This window comes from Giraffa tippelskirchi, chromosome 14 (assembly GCF_054371585.1).
Source record: "Giraffa tippelskirchi isolate mGirTip1 chromosome 14, T2T-mGirTip1v1.2.pri, whole genome shotgun sequence".
NCBI classification, from domain to species: Eukaryota; Metazoa; Chordata; class Mammalia; order Artiodactyla; family Giraffidae; genus Giraffa; species Giraffa tippelskirchi.
In genome coordinates this window covers 72,234,458-72,252,957 of record NC_137288.1, presented here as the reverse complement: position 1 = coordinate 72,252,957, position 18,500 = coordinate 72,234,458, and the positions used below count along the sequence as shown (strand labels likewise).

General features: G+C 50.4%; 1 protein-coding gene across 2 annotated transcripts in view; it reads left to right on the top strand.

The window, feature by feature from the left end:
• BCL2 (BCL2 apoptosis regulator) overlaps positions 1–18,500 on the top strand; it is a 197,710-nt gene that overhangs the window by 161,819 nt on the left and 17,391 nt on the right. Inside the window, exon 3 of one of the 2 annotated variants that reach the window (XM_081562282.1) lies at positions 5,638–6,792. The exons of the other annotated variant lie outside the window; for it this stretch is intronic. Within the exon in view, the coding sequence (XP_081418408.1) occupies positions 5,638–5,901 (264 nt within the window). The 3' untranslated portion in view covers positions 5,902–6,792. Of the gene's footprint in view, positions 1–5,637; positions 6,793–18,500 lie in introns of those variants that run through there. 2 annotated transcript variants of the gene reach the window in all.

Here is an 18,500-nt window from a genome sequence, read left to right as displayed (position 1 = left end):
GGTGTCTGGGGCAGCCCCTGGGGCTGTGCGGCAGGGCTTCCCGGAGGGCGAGCCTGCCTCCCAGGGCCCAGTGGCAAGGTCGGCCGGCGTCTCTGTTGTCTCGAGGAGACTGGAGCTTCTCCTGGAGTCTAGTGCGTGGAGGCCAGGGCCTCTGCTGGAAATCCTGAGACTGCCGTCTCTCAGCACAGGTTTACCTAGAGTGGTCCGAGCCTGCGGCCTAGTCGGATTCTGTGAGCTGAAAGCGCTGGGCTGGTGTGAATGGAAAAGTTCCTTGCCGTCCCCTGTGTCCAAGGGACGAGCCCTCTGCTGCCTGAGGGCCTTGCCGTCCACTCTTCTTCCTCCCCTCTGTCCGTAGCCCGCCATCTGCCCCCCAGCAGACTGCATGCATGTTCACTGAGGCGTTCAGGGCAATAGGCCTCTGGGCCCCCTCGGGGAAACCCGTGGGCAGGCCGGGCAGGAGAACCAGAGGCCCGGCCGTGTGCAGCGCCCTTTCTCGGTTCCATCCGTGGTCCACACCTGGGAGACCCCCGGTGGTGACCTCCGACCTTAGAGAGAAAGGGGGGGCAGATTGTGGGCAGAAAAGAGAGGCTGTGACGAGCGCTCCAGGGACAGAAAGGAGGAGAGGGCGCTGCGGACCCCAGCGGGCGTCCTGGCCCCCGGCAGGCCCCCTGCCCGCCCTCTGCGCTCCTCCGCGCCGACAGGGGGCAGCAGAGGCGGCAGGCGGAGCCGCCTCATGGACCGGGGCCCCCAGCTGCCCCGCAGGCCGGCCCCGGGCCCCTCTCCCCCACCGCGCCCCTCGCCTCAGCCCGCAGGCCCGCCCCGCTCTGCGCTCCGCCGCCCGCGCCCGCCTGGCTGTGTGTGGCTTCCTGACCCATCTGATACCATCAGCCTCGTGGGCGGCTTCTCAGCCTCTCCAGTGAGGGCGCCTCGCCGCTTCAGGCGGAGCGTCGGTCCCTCGAGGCGGGAGCTGTGCTCGGGCCCCGGGGCCCCCGGGGCCCCAGGGCCCCAGGGCCCGGTTCAGCCCTCTCGGTGGGTGGACAGGCCTGCCCTCCACGCCCCTTCCGAGGGACCCGCTGGGGAAAGTCCTCTCAAGGCCGCTCTCACTCCAGCCCTGGAAGCCAGTGCGCCATGCCCTCGTCCCTGGAGATGAATAAACTGAGGCTCGGAGGGACTGGACATCCCAGGTGGAGTCTTAGAGCTACAGCGTCGTAGACTCAGAAATCCGTCTCAGCGCTCTAGACTCGACCACATGCCACGCAGGCTCAGCTCCAGACGGCCCCGAGATTCTTAGTGTGTCAAGAGTCCGTCTTCCTGGAGCATGGCACAGCCTTTATGGATTGAGCTGTTCATCAAATTGTCGTGATTCCAATTTATTTATTTATTCATCCCACAAATCCTTTCACAGCTTTTACCCAGTGCCAGGCACCGTTGGAAGCTGGTGAATAAGGTGAACGAGATGCAGGCCCTGCCCTTGGGGAGAGGAGGCAAACGGGGGCTGCCAGGGAGCGGCGTTGGGCAGCATGAGAAGCGGGCGTGGTGGGGAGGTGGTGGGGCTTGGGCAAGAAAGGCTGCGTAGAAGAGGTGGCGTTTGAGCAGTCTTTTTTTTTTTTTGCGTCTTCTTTAAAAAAAGTTTTAATTGGAGAAGAGTTGCTTTACAGCGTTGTGTTGGTTTCTGCTGTACAACATCATGAATTGGCTAGAAGTGCACGTGAGCCTCCCTCCTACCACGCCCCATCCCACCTCTAGGTTGTCACAGAGCGCTGAGCGGCGCTCCCTGTGTTACACAGCCGTTCCCCACTAGCGAGCTGTTGTACTCATGGTAGTGTATACATGGCAGTGCTACGCCCCCAGGGTGCCCCAGCCTCCCCGTCCCCCGCGGGACCCACAGGTCCGTCCCCTGCGTCTGGGCTGAGTCCTGAGAAGCATGGAAACGCAGTGTGAGCCAGGGTCAGCTGAGAGGGTGAGGCTTCGGGCTGGCGCTTCCAGCAGCACAGGGAGCTGAAGGTGGGAGACTGTCTTGCGGAGAGGTGGGGCTGAAGGCGTCATCGGGGCCAGCTCACCGGGGATGGAAAACCACTCAGGGCCTGGGAGTGAGAGAGAAGGGTGCAGTTGCTTTGCTGTTTGAGGGGAGCTCCCTGGAAGCGGGGCCAGGAGCAGGCTGGAGGGACAAGGCAAGGTGGGGAGAGCTGGAGCAGTGCAGTGGGACCGAGGGGCCCGGCAGGGGTGGGCCGAGGAAGGGCAGGCGGCCTCACGGCAGCGAAGGGTGGGTGGGGAGCGGAGAGGGGGAAGCGAGGTCACTTGGGGGCTCCCAGCCGGGCTGAGGCTTCAGGGGAGCTGACGGGGCTTCTAAAGGCAGATTTGAGGGAAGCTTAGTGAGCGCCCCTTGGGGAGTGCTGGGTTTGAAGAAATTTGATTCTAAATTAGGATTTACATGGAAAAGACCCTGATGCTGGGAAAGATTGAAGACAGGAGGAGAAGGGGACGACAGAGGATGAGATGGTTGGATGGCATCACTGACTCAGTGGACATGAGTTTGGGCAAATTCCGGGAGTTGGTGATGGATGGGGGGCCTGGTGTGCTGCAGTCCATGGGGTCACAGAGTCAGACACGACTGAGTGACTGAACAACAACAAATCAGGATTAGAGGCTTATAAGAAATTTGGGAGCCGTCAGCCTACAAGCCCGTTAGCGAGGTTGTAGCTGACTTGTTAGGAAGGATATGAGGTGTCAACTCCTTGGGGAAGGTATGTGGCCATTCCCATAAATCTTTGTGAAACAGTGCTGCGTTGTCTTTGTCCCAAAACTAAACTTTGTCCCTAAACTCCAATTGCCCAGAATAGGAAGGTGCAGGTGTGTGAAGAAGGTGGTTTTCATCCTTTCGGTACCATTAAGAGTTACTTGAGTGTCTCTAGCATCCGTATTCAGGTTTCCTCTTTCCAGAGCCACACATGACTTTTAAATATTATTGTCTTATGGAAGGTTCATCTTCCCTTGACTGTGTCAGCTGTCTGTCCACCTCTGCACCTGCCATTGACTTTTTGAAGTAGCTAGCTGTCAGAATATTCCAGGTGGGGACCTCATGGCTTAGGAAAAGTCAGAAGTTTTTTCTGTTGGGGTGGAAATCCCAGCTTGATGAGGACAGGCTAGCCCTTCTGCACTGAGGTCGGGAAGGCATAGCTTTTTCTGACTCTAGAACTCTTGCAGGCTTGTGTCTGGTGGCTCAAAGGTATCAAGTCTAGTTTGAGTTGTTTTTTCAAGAACTTCCCTTGACTAATGATTTAAGGGAATATTAATAAGATCCTCAAATCAAAAACTACAACTCCTGCAAAAAGAACTTTACCAGCTTCAAGCTTTTCACACGGCTCTTTTCATATTTGCATTTCCTATCCCTTCTTTGAAAGAAGAGGAAAATTGAGATTTCTGACAGTTAAACGGAAAGATGAGGGGAGTAGAAGCATTCACAATGACTGATGGCAGTGCCTATGCTAAAGTGCTTCACGGAAGTCATTTATTCTGATGACAACTCTGGAACTAGAGCCTTATTTTCTGTATTTTATGAATTAAGACATGGAGGCTCAGAGGCGTTGAAGATCTCATCTCCCAAGTTAGATTGAAGCATTCCGGGGAAAGAAAAGAGAACAGCGAACTCATCTGACTCGCTGACACTGTTGGGGATTTGCCGAGTGGAGGTCGCAGCCCAGTTCTGTCTTCCGCTGATGCTTGTGCTCCATCCTCACCATCACACTGCCTCCTGGGGGCGACGGGTGGAGTGCAGAATCAGAAGCCAAGCGAAATAGGTTTTCAGGTGACAGAGTGACAGGTGGTGGATCTTCATACAAGTGAACTGGATGCCAGTTCTGAGCTGCCCTGGCACGGGTAGAATAGCGGTGTGCCTAGCTGTGGGTAGAACTGGCATCCAGGCAGCACCCTGCTCCACGCTGTGCCAGCCTCCTGGACCCTCTGCCAGAGGAGCCGTGGCCAGACTGTGTGTGCTCCGAGCCTTCAGTCGCGCCCAACTCTGCGACCCCGTGGACTGCAGCCCACCAGGCTCCTCTGTCCAGGGGATTCTCCCACAGAGAGACTCCCATGCCCTCCAGGGGATCTTCGTGGCCCAGGGATTGAACCCACGTCTCCTATGTCTCCTGCATTGCAGCCAGATTCTTTACAGCTGAGCCACCAGGGAAGCCCTCCATGGTCAGATACGTAGGTAGAAAATACTGAAATTGAAGACTGAAGAGGCATTTTCCCCTGATCACCTACCATCCCAATACAGTGGGTGTCCTAGAATTCCACCAGACCCACACAACTGTATCTTCCAATCACAAACTGGACTCTACTGCCATATTTACAATGGATAACCAGCAAGGACCTACTGTAGAGCCCATGGGACTCGCTCAATGTTAGTGGCAGCCTGGATGGGAGGGGAGTTTGGAGGAGAAGGGATACTTGTACATGTATGGCTGAGTTCCTTCGCTGCTCACCTGAAACTATCACAATATTGTTAATCAGTTATATCCCAAAACAAAATAGAAAGCTTTTTAAAATTAAAAAAAAATGTAGGTGCTGACAGTCGGCTCGTAGGTTATTATCTTTTGCCTCCCGGGAACACATGTTAACCTTTATTATTTAACATTCAGGAGTAGCGCTCTGTAGATAAGTTGGTCGGTTAGGTTGACAAAAGCTGGTGATACCAATGCTAGGAGATTAAAGAAGAGATCTGGCCATCAGGATCCCTTCTGCCTTCACATGACTTGACAAGTAAAATCTCAGGCTTTTGGACTAACTTGGGGAAAGGTTTTGACGAATTAATGAAAAAACCTTTAATTTTAGAATTTCTTGAAAGAGCTGTGTTTTTAAACTTTCAAATACCTAGAATTGGGCACGCAAAGTTTTGCCGAGTGGCAGGTCTGCTTAGCAAGTAGTGACCACATCAAAACGGCAGGCTCGGGCTGCTGGGCTCTGCCCCTCCACCCGTAGCAGTCACATCTCTCTGGTGTCAAGTGCATGTTTTTAAAAATCTTGAACAGTGTTTTCTCTTAGTTAGATAAACAAACTCCTTGATGGCTATTTATAACTACAGGTTAGTGAGTCTCTCATAAGCCCCACCAAGCAGTTAGAACAAGAAGGGGATGTTTTGCAGGTTGGCTGTGGAGTAAAGACTGTCTGTTTTGATCAAGAGCCTGTGTATCGCCCACCCGAGCCCCTGCTTGAAGTTCTGAATTAGTATTTCTTAGATTCTCGTCCAGAGCTCTGCTGCCAGCCACCGTGGATTGTATACATCGGGAGCAGCTATTGCGTCTCCTCCTTGCTGTGTGGGAGCCTGGCCTTGGGGATTCACCAGCGGGCCCATTTCACTCTATTTTCCAGCTCGTTTATCCAAGGGCTCAAGGCACCACCAAAAACCTTCCTATCACAGAGAGCCAGTGTTTGAGGAGCATTTGGTTTCAACTTGCTTGTGTTTGAACACTCATATTTATAATCATGCTAATCTCTGAGGCACTCAGATCACATTAAGAGCTTTATCTAAGGCTGCCAAGGAAATGAGCATGTATCCACAGGGCTGGGAAAGAGGAGAACTTGGGTTGGGCCTCCAGAAATGGAACAGGCTGTGACGTCCATTTCAACGATCCTTTCCAGGAGCTGTTTGTTTGGAAAGCCACACAGCCAGGAGTTACTCGTGGACACGGTTCCCCTCCACTCTCACCCGGGCCTCCTGCGCTGAGGCCCCCAGGCCTGGATGACCTGCAGACCCCAGCCCCTCCTTCGTGGAGCCCACTCAAGGGCCGCGTGGCCGTGACACACCTGCCCAGGGCTGCCTCCTCACATCACCCCCTCCTGCCTTCCTGCACACTTGTCTTCAACCGGGGGAGGAGGAACAGCGGTTTTCCCGAGTCCACCTGAGTTGAGGTCCTGCTGGCCTCCAAGCTGATGCCCGGGAAATCCTGCAGGACAGACAGTCAGGCGAGCAGGAGGCGGCTTGGGATGGCAGGGGGGTGAGCCACAAGGGGAAGCAGCTTAGGGTCAGGACAGATACTGTCAGGGTGAGGAAGGGAATTTTGGGGGGAAGTCTGAACAGATTCATTTGACCCATCTATTAGGCTAATTTATAGAAAATGCACAAGAAGGGGGAAAATTCCCTTTGAGCAACAAGCGAGGTGAAAGAGAAGCAGGGGGTGTCCCTCATCTCATTACAGAAGAGGAAACCGAGATGACTGCTCGAGTCGTTTATTGAAACCACCGTGAGGGCTCAGTGTAGGCAGGTTGAAAAGAGGCCCATTTGCCTTCTCAGTGGAGACGTGGCTTAGGACTTTTTGAAGAATATTGCCTGTTCAATTAGAAGAATATGACAAGAGTCACCCAGTGGAGGCTGGCGAATTCATCTCCATTCTCGAAACCTGCGTAATGTCTTCCTAGGCAGCAAATTTTATGTTGCATTCCAGCATTCCTAGAACATTTACTGGTGGAAGTTTCAACAAAACATGCTCACTGAGCTTCAGGGTTTTTAGGAATCCCATCTGGGTCTACTTGTTCATCCCGACGTGGAGACTGTTGGTGTATCAGCCTAACACAGCTCACTGGGAACCTGGGCAGAGTCTGCTTCGAGAGTCTGTGCCAGGCTGTGGGGCTCAGGAAAGGCTCAGCCGTGTGGCCTCAGAGCCTGGGAGACTGCGCCTTGAGACCAGCTGGATGGGAGCAAAGACAGATGCTAAGAGAAGGTGAGAGGATGGCACATTAAGAGATGCCAGGGAAGGACAAAAAGAGCAGCTGTACATAGCAATAAAAGAAGAAAAATCAGCAAGTCCCTGGTGGTCCAGTGGTTCGATGCTTTCGCTGCTCTGGGCCTGGATTCAACCCCTGGTCAGGGAACTAGCATCCTACAAGTCACATGGTACTGCCAAAAAAATAATAAAAAAATAAAAGAACAAAATCATTATAATGGGCAGTGGACAGAAAAGTGATGTCTCTATTTTTCTCTGAGCCTACCAGACCCACCACTGCTGCTAACAGATGAGGGCAGAGAGCTTTCTGTGGAATCCACTCTTGAAGAGAAGAGAACCCTCAGGAATCTTTCTCCCAGATCTCGGGGTCTTCCGTTTTCAGGCTGACTCCAGCCAAGTGGAGAAAAATCACACCTGGACAAAGGAAATTTATCTCCTCAAATCTAAAAGCCTTATGTCAAGAGAATCCTTACTATAGAGAAAGCTATGGAGCTAACTAAACACTGAATTTGATTCCAACCAAAAACTAGATAAAAGGTTAGAGATCAATATTATTCGTGCCATCTCCTTCCTTCCTCACTGCTAACCCTCAGCCAGGACACTCTGATAATAACAGTGTTATTTTTCATGCCTGAAAGGAAAATCAGAGATTCCATCAAGAAAAAGGCTTTTAAAGGAAGCCTGTGATATTGCAATATTATTTGGGCTCTCCCTGTAAATAATGAATGATTCCAATTTCTCTTAGTATGGGTTGAGGGTGGCAGAATTAAATCTCGCTGGGTTAGAAATAAGTCAAAGCCCCCTAATGTCAGCCAACATTTATGATAGAAGTGAGCTTGATTGTTTTTCTCATAACTGTTAAATGATGTCTCTTTTTCAAAGAGACAGAGCTGTTATAAATAAGCAAATCACAGCTGTATTCAGCTTATGACATCTTGGTTCTGTGCAAGCCTGTTTAGCTGGGAGTCATAGAACTCCGACCAGGGAGGCCGTGTGAGAGGATGGAAGGCGAGATGCTTTATGGCAGAATTCTGGGTTTGAGTCCTGGTTCCGCCATCAAGTGACCCTATGTCCTTGGAAAAGTAACCTCTTCATGATCATCTGTCTAGTAGAGGTGACAGGAGTCACGACTTTTCTATAAGTTGTTAGGAGGATCACACCCAGTTGATGGATATGGAAGAATTCTATCAACTGCAGGGGGCCCCATGAATATTCGTTTACATCTTTATGTACGATTATCGTTTCTGGCTGGGCTGGGTCTTGGCTGCTGTGCTCGGGCTTCCTCTCCCTGGGGGCTGGGGGCTCCTCTCCGCTCTCTGGGTGGGCTTCTCGCGGTGGTGGCTGCGCTTGCACCAGAGCACGGGCTCCGGGCGCCTGGGGGCTCGGGAGATGGGGGGCGTGGGCTTAGCTTCGCCGAGGCATGTGGGATCTTCCCGGACCAGGGATTGACCCCGTTTCCCCTGCATTGGCAGGTGGATTCTTAACCACCACGGGACCACCAGGGAAGTCCACATTTTCATTTTTAATAGGTACCTTTATGTTAATGGAAAAGAGACATGGTTTCATCCTCAATATACATTCACTCTTAATAACTCTTGAAGTGCCCTGCTGCATTCCAGCCAGCAAGCCAGAAACAGACCGGGGCGTTCCGTTGTCACTTCCCAGTATCACATTGCAACGATGTGAGGTTTACTCCTTATCCAACATCAAATGATAATTTTTGGCCTTTAAAAATAAAGAGAAAAAAGCCCAAGAGCCAGAAAGATTAAGAATTAAGTTAATTTTTAAAGTAACAAATCTTTCTGTATATTCCTGTCTCCTTCATATGGTGCTGGTAATTTTTAAAATTAGATTTTCCTCTGGGCATTTCATACTAAAAATGATGAAGTTCCTTGTCCCTTGCAATTGCATTTCTTTTGATTTTCTTTTATTATGACTTGCATATCACTGACACTTTCCCCTTGGAATGTTAAAAGTATACATCATCCAGCTAAAAGGAAAAAATACTGTCTTCATAAAAATGGAAAAGAGAAAGTAGAGGTTCCTCTCTTTCGGTTCCAAACAAGGCAAAGTTCTTTGCTCTTCATACGTGCCAAGGTTGATGTCATAGAACCAAACCAGTTTTGAGTTATCTGCAATGAAAAAAAAAAAGCAGTTCAACAATCTTCTGGATTGAAAAACAAATTTTCCACAGTGTGATATCCCGAAAATGACTGAATGCATTCTCTCTGTAATTTCTGGGGCTGGAAAGAAATAACGGGGCAACCTTGAGTTCCTTGGTGGCTCAGCAGTAAAGAACCTGCCTGCCAACTCAAGAGACACGGGTTCAATCCCTGGGTCGGGAAGATCCCCTGGAGGAGGAAATGGCAACCCACTCCAGTGTTCTTGCCTAAAAAATCCCATGCACAGTGGAGCCTGGCAGACACAGTCCAAAGGGTCACAAAGAATCCTACACAATCGAGCACACGGAACGTGCGCACACACATGGGTACCACATCCATCTGTTCTCTGAGGAATGGATGGAAAAACCCAGAAGATTCCTTTGGTTGATGTACTAACATATCATCGAAAGTTGCCACTAGTGAGTAGTATTTATGGGTGATAAGCAGGATATATCCAGGGAAGGCATCTTTTAGTTTGTCAGAAAACCATCTTTGAGTTATTGAAATTCTGTTTTCATTCCATTTGAACTGTAGTCCTAAATCACTGTTGCGTGGACTTCTAAGCAGGAGTGGATGTGGGAACCTTAGGAGCCCTGCCCAGGAGTCTCATTTCTGGTTCCTTGTAGGTTGGTTGTTGTTTAGTTGCTCAGTCGTGTCTTACTCTTTTGCGACCCCACTGACTGTAGCCGCCAGGCTCTTCTGTCCATGGGATTTCCCAGGCGTGGGATTTCCAAGGAGTGGGTTGTCATTTCCTTCTCCAGGGGATCTTCCCAACCCAAGGATCAAACCCGGGTCTTCTGCATTAGCAGGCAGGTTCTTTACTGCTGAGCCGCCAGGGAAGCCAGTGCCTTGGGGGTTGGGTGCTTCTTTCTGTTGATGCCTAGAGCAGCAGGCACGTCCCTAGCTGCTCTGTTAGGGCTGTGGCCACTCGGCCTGGGGTTCAGGCATCCACTGTGCCCAGAATAGACAGAATGGCAACTCTGGGACTTTTCATGAGAACCAAGAAGGCCCGAGTGGACTATGTCTCCCGGTCTCCCAATCATGTAACCTTTTTTCTGCCTGCTTTTAACGCACAAACACTTAAAATGGAGTCCCAGAATCTGCAAGTTATGAACTTTAGGACCGGAAAGTTATGAACTTTAGGACCGGAAAGGGCCTTCAGAGGACCGGAGGGGCCTTTCTCTTCCTGCCACAAATAAGGCCCTTGCAACCTGGAGCGGTGACCCCCTCGACGGCAAGGAGAGGATCTGAGCCTGGGGTAGCTGATGCTCGGACCCCATAGCTTGCCCACTGTGTGGGTTGTCATGGGAACAAGCATGGTACGATGGGCTTCTCAGCGAAGGCACAGATCTGCTCAGGCTCTTGCCTCTGAGAGGATGTGCTCCCTCATTCAAGATTAGAACTGGGGAATTTCTTACTCTCATCAAAGGTCTTGTAGACTTGATGGCAGTCAAATTCTACATATTTGTAATTAATACGATTGTTTCTATTTCGGCTGGGCTGCGTCCTCCGTGCTGCGTGTGGGCTCTCTCCAGCTGCAGCGAGCAGGGGGCTGCTCTGCAGAGGCGGTGCGCGAGCTCCTCATTGCGGTGGCTCCTCTCGTCGCGGGCCGGGCTGCAGCGGTTGTGGCACACGGCTCATCCGCTCTCTGGCTCGTGGAACCTTCCTGGAGCGGGGATCGAACCTGTGTCCCCTGAACTGGCAGGTGCACTCCTAACCCCTGGACCGCCAGGGCAGTCCTGAATTGATGTGACTGATGTAAAACATTGTGCTCATTTCAGGTGTGCAGCGGTGATTCAGTATACGTATATATTGCAAAATGATCACCACGGTGTCTTATTAACAATGCATCCATCACCACATATAGTTGTAATTTTTATGAGAACTTTTAAGATCAACTTTAAACATACTGTATGAAAGTTGCTAAAAGGAATTACTTATTTTATATCTAGAAGTTTATATAAAAGGTCTTATAGACATGATGGCAGTGAAATTATAATTTTTAACATTTAAAATGACCCTTAATAAAATGACTTTTCCCAACTGATGTGTACCAAGTAGTAAAGGTTACCTATTTGAATCTGTAATTCATCAACCGAGAGCTTATGACTGGTAGTCAGATATCCTTCAAAAATTCTCCAGGTATGAGTGGAATAACCTTAATTTTTTTTCAATTTTGGGAGTTGAGTAGGTGAGGATTACCTCAGAAGACATTTAAATGGTGTTTCAGGTTCAAATGGAAATGGAAAGCACATAAAGTCGTAAGACCTAAGAATGTCAAGAATTTGGCAGAGGTGAAAACTCACAAAGAACGCACACAGTTAGACGTTTTCGCTCTCCGGTTGGCCCATCACTCCCGTGCTGGCATTTAACCCCACAAGGGTCAGCGGAGGGTTCTGGAGCTAGTAGCTGGCTCAGACTCCAGCCGGGACCTCAGGCCCGGCGTCCTCTCCAGGTACCGTGGCCAGGGGGCAACACAGATGCCTCATGTGACCCTGCCCCGTCTCCTGCGAGCTTCAGGTCTGTTCATGCCCACGAGCTGAGTCATTAAACCAGGAGGAGGGCTGAGAGGTCCTTACCAGTCCTTCCTGTGGCCGCCGAGACGGCCCTGGTCCCACAGAGCTCACGTGCAGCCCTCCATTCATCCGAGCGGGTGGGCATCAGTCTCTCCTGGGAAACTCAGGGCAGGCAGGTGGGGGGCTCGGAGGACCGGCTTGGAACCAACATCGAGGCTCCCCTCCCCCGCCTGGTGCCCTGCCGGCAGGATGCCAGGCCTTGTGTGCTGGGGGCAGCGGGCAGCGGGCTTGGCTCAGAGCCATGGCGCACACGAGTCCCTGTGTCTGTCTCGGGGCTGCCGTGGTGGCTCAGGTGGTAAAGAATCTGCCTGCGATGCAAGAGACTGGGTCGGGAAGATGCCCTGGAGAAGGGAATGGCAACCCACTCCAGTGTTCTTGCCTGGAGAATTCCATGGACAGAGGAGCCTGGCAGGCTACAGTCCGTGGGGTAGCAAAGAGTCGGACATGACCGAGCGACTAACACTGCCTGCCCTTGTCCATCTTTAGTTTGCTTAGAGGCCTTGCCCTGAACATGCTCTCTCTCAGCATCCACTCCTGAATCGTTTAAAAATGAAAAAAGCACTTCAAAGTTCAGCCTGACCGTGACAATCACAAACTCGCCCCGCAAACTTCCAGCCTTCCAGACACAAACAGAACATGAAGGGATGAAGTACCCGTCGAGCAGATGGGCTCTGTAAAAAGCTCCGTGGGCAGCTGCCTAGGAATGGAAAGGGTTCTGGCTTTGTTCAGTCATGAAAACACGTCCAAGTGGAAGTCAGCGGAGAGGACCGCTCGCGGTCAGGAGATGGGGTGGCTGAGGCCTGCGAGGGGAGCAGGCTCCCAGGTGGGGTCTGCGCCCGTGGCTGGGCCTCCTGGCCCCCTGCGCTGCCCGAGATGGGGCGGCGTGGACACGGTCGCTGTGACTCAGCAGAGCCTGAGAGCCAAGCCCTCGCGAGGGTCGGAATCCTCTCCCCGGGGAGGCGGTGGAGTCTCCTGTGCTAGTGGGCTGAACAGGACACAGCTCAAGCTGGATTTGTTTTTGAGACGCAGGGAACCTTTCTGCTTCATGTTCCAGAAGTCCCGGTGGAACAACCCTGCAAGGGGGTAGAAGGAGTTTCTCCTTCTGGACTCACATCTCTATCCACATGTCATTTTTATTTTTTTTTAATATATAGTCCACGTGATCACAGAGTCGGACATGACTGAGCGACCAACACGTTCACTTTTTCACTTTCATAGTTGACTTACGATGTTTTAGGTACACAAGGTGATTCAGTTATACGTATACACATATATTATTTCTGAGATTATCTTCCATGACAGGTATTACAGGATGCTGGCTGTAGCTCCCTGTGCTCCACAGTAAGCCTTTGTTGCTTGTTGCATATCTGTTTTTTTAAAATTAGAAACCTAGCTTTCTATGCATACTAAGCCAAACAAGTGGAATCAAAATGTCATAAATATTTTAGGCAAAAATTCATAAGTTTTCTAAAATATATTCTGCACATCCTTTTCGAATGCTCTTGAGGAGGCGCATGTCGGAGCAACCACCAGGGCCAAACCACAGAGAGGGATTCCAGGAAGCTGCACGTGTTCTGGGGGATCCAGACTGCAGAGCCGCTGGGCTAGGGGGCTCTGGAGTCGTGCATGCTCCCTGCTCACGGGGCTGCTTCTGCTACTGCCGCCCTGCGCCCCGCACCGAACCAGGTCTGCACATACAGGCTTTCCCGCCACAGTGTGGCCCCGACCGTGCCTTGAGTCTCATGCCCTGAAATCCAGCACCTCTTTTCTCCCCTGAGGCAGAGTCCTGCAGGCCTGGCACCATACTTAGGAGTTCAACAGTTCAGACTGCAGCTGTGTGACCTTGGGCAAGTTGTATAACCTCTCTGACCCCAGTCTGTTCTGTGTCAGTCGCTCAGTTGTGTCCAACTTTTTGCGACCCCATGGACTGTATCCTGCCAGGCTCCTCTGTCCATGGGATTTTCCAGGCAAGAGTACTGTGGTGGGGTGCCATTTTGTCCTCTAGGGGATCTTCCCGACCCAGGAATCGAACCTGTGTCTCTTGCGTCTCCTGCATTGGCAGGTGGATTTTTTACCACTGCACCACCTGGGAAACCCCCATACTAAACTTGATCTTAGCCAAAAGGCCATGATGTGTAATGTCGTTTATGAGTCATCTCATGGGGTTGGTGCAACAGTTCTCTCTACTCATCCCAGAAGTCAACTTTAAGTAAATGCTGGGATGAGTGGTTTGACTGGGGTTGGATTGCTTGCTTCAGATGCATCCAAAGAAGAAATCAAAGCCAGAGAAATCAGGGCTGCTCTCATGAAAAAGCCCCATGCAGTGCCTGCAAAAGCTGTCCAAAGTTTGCACCATTTTTATTGTAGGAAGCATGTTACACGTGGATCCAAGATCCATGCTCTTGGCCAAGAGGGTCCCTCAGTGGAAATAAAAATTTGTTAGAAACAGAGTCCTACCTGAAGGCTTCACCACCCCAAACTTGAACTTACCCTTGTGACTTTAGGGGAAATGAAGTTTCCAGGGGGAGATTTGCGTCTCTGAGCCATCGCACTTTTCAGTTCAGTTCAGTCGCTCAGTCGTGTTTGACTCTTTGCATCCCCATGAATCGCAGCACACCAGGGCTCCCTGTCCATCACCAACTCCCCGAGTTTACACAAACTCATGTCCATCGAGTCGGTGATGCCATCCAGCCATCTCATCCTCTGTCATCCCCTTCTCCTCCTGCCCCCAATCCTTCCCAGCATGAAGGTCTTTTCCAATAAGTCATCTCTTCACATGAGGTGGCCAAACTATTGGAGTTTCGGCTTCAACATCAGGCCTTCCAATGAACACCCAGGACTGATTTCCTCTAGGATCGACTGGTTAGATCTCCTTGCAGTCCAAGGGACTCTCAAGAGTCTTCTCCAACACTACAGTTCAAAAGCATCAATTCTTCGGCACTCAGCTTTCTTCACCGTCCAACTCTCACATCCATACATGACCACTGGAAAAACCATGGCCTTGACTAGACGGACCTTTGTTGGCAAAGTAATGTCTCTGCTTTTTAACATGCCGTCTAGGTTGGTCATAACTATCCTTCCAAAGAGTAAGCATCTTTTCATTTCATGGCTGCAGTCACCATCTGCAGTGATATTGGAACCCAAAAAAATAAAGTCTGACACTGTTTCCACTGTTTCCCCATCTATTTCCCATGAAGTGATGGGACCAGATGCCATGATCTGAGTTTTCTGAATGTTGAGCTTTAAGCCAACTTTTTCACTCTCCTCTCTCACTTTCATCAAGAGGCTTCTTAGTTCTTCTTCACTTTCTGCCATAAGGGTGGTGTCATCCGCATATCTGAGGTTATTGATATTTCTCCCGGCAATCTTGATTCCAGCTTGTGCTTCTTCCAGCCCAGTGTTTCTCATGATGTACTCTGCATATAAGTTAAATAAGCAGGGTGACAATATACAGCCTTGACGTACTCCTTTTCCTATTTGGAACCAGTCTGTTGTTCCATGTCCAGTTCTAACTGTTGCTTCCTGACCTGCATACAGGTTTCTCAAGAGGCAGGTCAGGTGGTGTGGTATTCCCATCTCTTTCAGAATTTTCCACAGTTTATTGTGATCCACACGGTCAAAGGCTTTGGCATAGTCAATGAAGCAGAAATGGATGTTTTTCTGGAACTCTCTTGCTTTTTCAATGATCCAGCAGATGTTGGCAATTTGATCTCTGGTTCCTCTGCCTTTTCTAAAACCAGCTTGAACATCTGGAAGTTCACAGTTCATGTATTGCTGAAGCCTGGCTTGGAGAATTTTAAGCATTACTCTACTAGCGTGTGAGATGAGTGCAATTGTGTGGTAGTTTGAACATTCTTTGGCATTGCCTTTCTTTGGGATTGGGATGAAAACTGACCTTTTCCAGTCCTGTGGCCACTGCTGAGTTTTCCAAATTTGCTGGCATATTGAGTGCAGCACTTTCACAGCATCATCCTTCAGGATTTGAAATAGCTCAACTGGAATTCCATCCACCTCCGCTAGCTTTGTTCATAGTGATGCTTCCTAAGGGCCCACTTGACTTCACATTCCAGGATGTCTGGCTCTGGGTGAGTGATCACACCATCGTGATTATCTGGGTCGTGAAGATCTTTTTTGTACAGTTCTTCTGTGTATTCTTGCCACCTCTTCTTAATATCTTCTGCTTCTGTTAGGTTCCTACCATTTCTGTCCTTTATTGAGCCTATCTTTGCATGAAATGTTCCCTTGGTATCTCTAGTTTTCTTGAAGAGATCTCTAATCTTCCCCATTCTGTTGTTTTCCTCTGTTTTTTGCATTGATCGCTGAGGAAGGCTTTCTTATCTCTCCTTGCTATTCTTTGGAACTTTGTATTCAAATGGGAATATCTTTCCTTTTCTCCTTTGCTTTTCACTTCTCTTCTTTTCTCAGCTATTTGTAAGGCCTCCTCAGACAGCCATTTTGCTTTTTTGCATTTCTTTTCCATGGGGATGGTCTTGATCCCTGTTTCCTGTACAATGTCACGAACCTAGTTCATGACATCCATAGTTCATCAGGCACTCTGTCTATCAGATCTAGTCCTTTAAATCTATTTCTCACTTCCACTGTATAATCATAAGGGATTTGATTTAGGTCATACCTGAATGGTCTAGTGGTTTTCCCTACTTTCTTCAGTTGAAGTCTGAATCTGGCAATAAGGAGTTCATGATCTGACCCATCGTCAGCTCCCGGTCTTGTTTTTGCTGACTGTATAGAACTTCTCCATCTTTGGCTGCAAAGAATATAATCAGTCTGATCTCGGTGTTGACCATCTGGTGATGTCCATGTGTAGAGTCTTCTCTTGTGTTGTTGGAAGAGGGTGTTTGCTATGACCAGTGCGTTCTCTTGGCAGAACTCTATTAGCCTTTGCCCTGCTTCATTCTGTACTCCAAGGCCAAATTTTCCTGTTACTCCAGGTGTTTCTTGACTTCCTACTTTTGCATTCTAGTCCCCTATAATGAAAAGGACATCTTTTTTGGGTGTTAGTTCTAAAAGGTCTTGTAGGTCTTCATAGAACCGTTCAACTTCAGCTTCTTCGGCATTACTGGTTGGAGCATGCTATGCTAAGTTGCTTCAGTCGTGTCCGACTCTGTGCGACCCCATAGACAGCATAGGCTTGGATTATCATGATATTGAATGGTTTGCCTTGGAAACAAACAGAGATCTCTCTGTTGTTTTTGAGATTGCATCCAAGTACTGCATTTCGGACTCTTGTTGACCATGATGGCTACTCCATTTCTTCTAAGGGATTCCTGCCCACAGTAGTGGATATAATGGTCATCTGAGTTAAATTCACCCATTCCAGTCCGTTTTACTTCACTGATTCCTAGAATGTCGACATTCACTCTTGCCATCTCCTGTTTGACCACTTCCAATTTGCCTTGATTCATGGTCCTAACATTCCAGGTTCCTATGCAATATTGCTCTTTACAGCATCGATTCTTGCTTCCATCACCAGTCACATCCACAACTGGGTGTTGTTTTTGCTTTGGCTCCATCTCTTCATTCTTTCTGGAGTTATTTCTCCACTGATCTCCATTAGCATATTGGGCACCTACCGACTTGGGAAGTTCATCTTTCAGTGTCCTATCATTTTGCCTTTTCATCCTGTTCATGGGGTTCTCAAGGCAAGAATACTGAAGTGGTTTGCCATTCCCTTCTCCAGTGGACCACATTCTGTCAGACCTCTCCACCGTGACCCGTCTGTCTTGGGTGGCCCCACACGGCATGGCTTAGTTTCATTGAGTTAGACAAGGCTATGGTCCCCAAACTTGAACTTATCCTTGTGACCTTAGGGGGAAATGAAGTTTCCAGGGGGATACTTGCATCTCTGAGCCATTGCACTAGGAGAGCATTTGCTGAGTCCTTGAGCTGAGGCTCGGCATTGGGTGGGAGAGTCCGGGGGACAGCAAGGAGATCAAGCCAGTCAATCCTAAAGGAAATCAACCCTGAATACTCATTGAAGGACTGATGCGGAAGCTCCAATATTTTGACCACCTGATGCGAAGAGCTGACTCATTGGAAAAGACCCTGATGATGGGAAAGATTTAAGGCAGAAGAAGAAGAGGGTGGCAGAGGATGAGATGGTTGGATGGCATCACTGATTCAATGGACATTGACTTAAGCAAACTCTGGGAGATGGTGAGAGACAGGGAAGCCTGGCGTGCTGCAGTCCACGGGGGTGTGAAGAGTGGACACATCTTGGCGACTGAACAACAGCAATTGGGTGGAGGAGTGCACTGTCCCAGGGATGCCACAGCCCCCTGAGTCACTCTGAGCACAGAGTGCAGGGCTGGGTGCAGAGTGGGCAACAGCTGTGGGCTCCCATCGTGCAGTTCAGCTCCAGCGGTCCTGCTCCCAGACGTCAGGGCAGGAGGAGCTGTGTGGCAGGGCCTTTGGACGGGGCACCTGCGCTGACCTGCTGGGGCCACATGAGAGCCCCGGGCCGGCCCCTTGCCAAGGAGGAGATGATGGAGGAGGGCCGGGTGTGAGTCAGAGCCCACCTTGGGTCCAGCCGGACACACCCAAGCCCCTCTGCAGGAGAGTCCCCAGGCTCCACTCGGCCAGCCCCGTACGTGTCTGAGCTCACGTCGGGAGGGCCGGCAGGCCTGAGAAGTGCAGCTCCCAGCGCCCGCCGCCCCCCATCGGGCCACCCCCTACCACCCGGCCCGCCACCAGTAATACCGACGGCCTCACTCAGGGTGCACGCGTCCTCTCCTGCCTTGCTGGCGTCCACAGCCGGCTCGCTTCACGGCCAGGGGCCCTCGTGGGGGTCAGCGGTCCCCCAGAGGCTGTGCTGACAGAAGGTTTTCAGCCCCTCCACCCACTCGAAGCCCATCCAGGATCCCGGCTCTCCCTGGGAGTCCTCTGTCTCTCTCTGTCTCTGTATATGTGCATGGGCTTCCGGGGTGGGTCAGATGGTTAAGAATCTGCCTGCAATGCAAGAGCAGGAGACCCGGGTTGGATTCCTGGGTCAGGAAGATCCTCTGGAGAAGGGATAGGCTACCCAC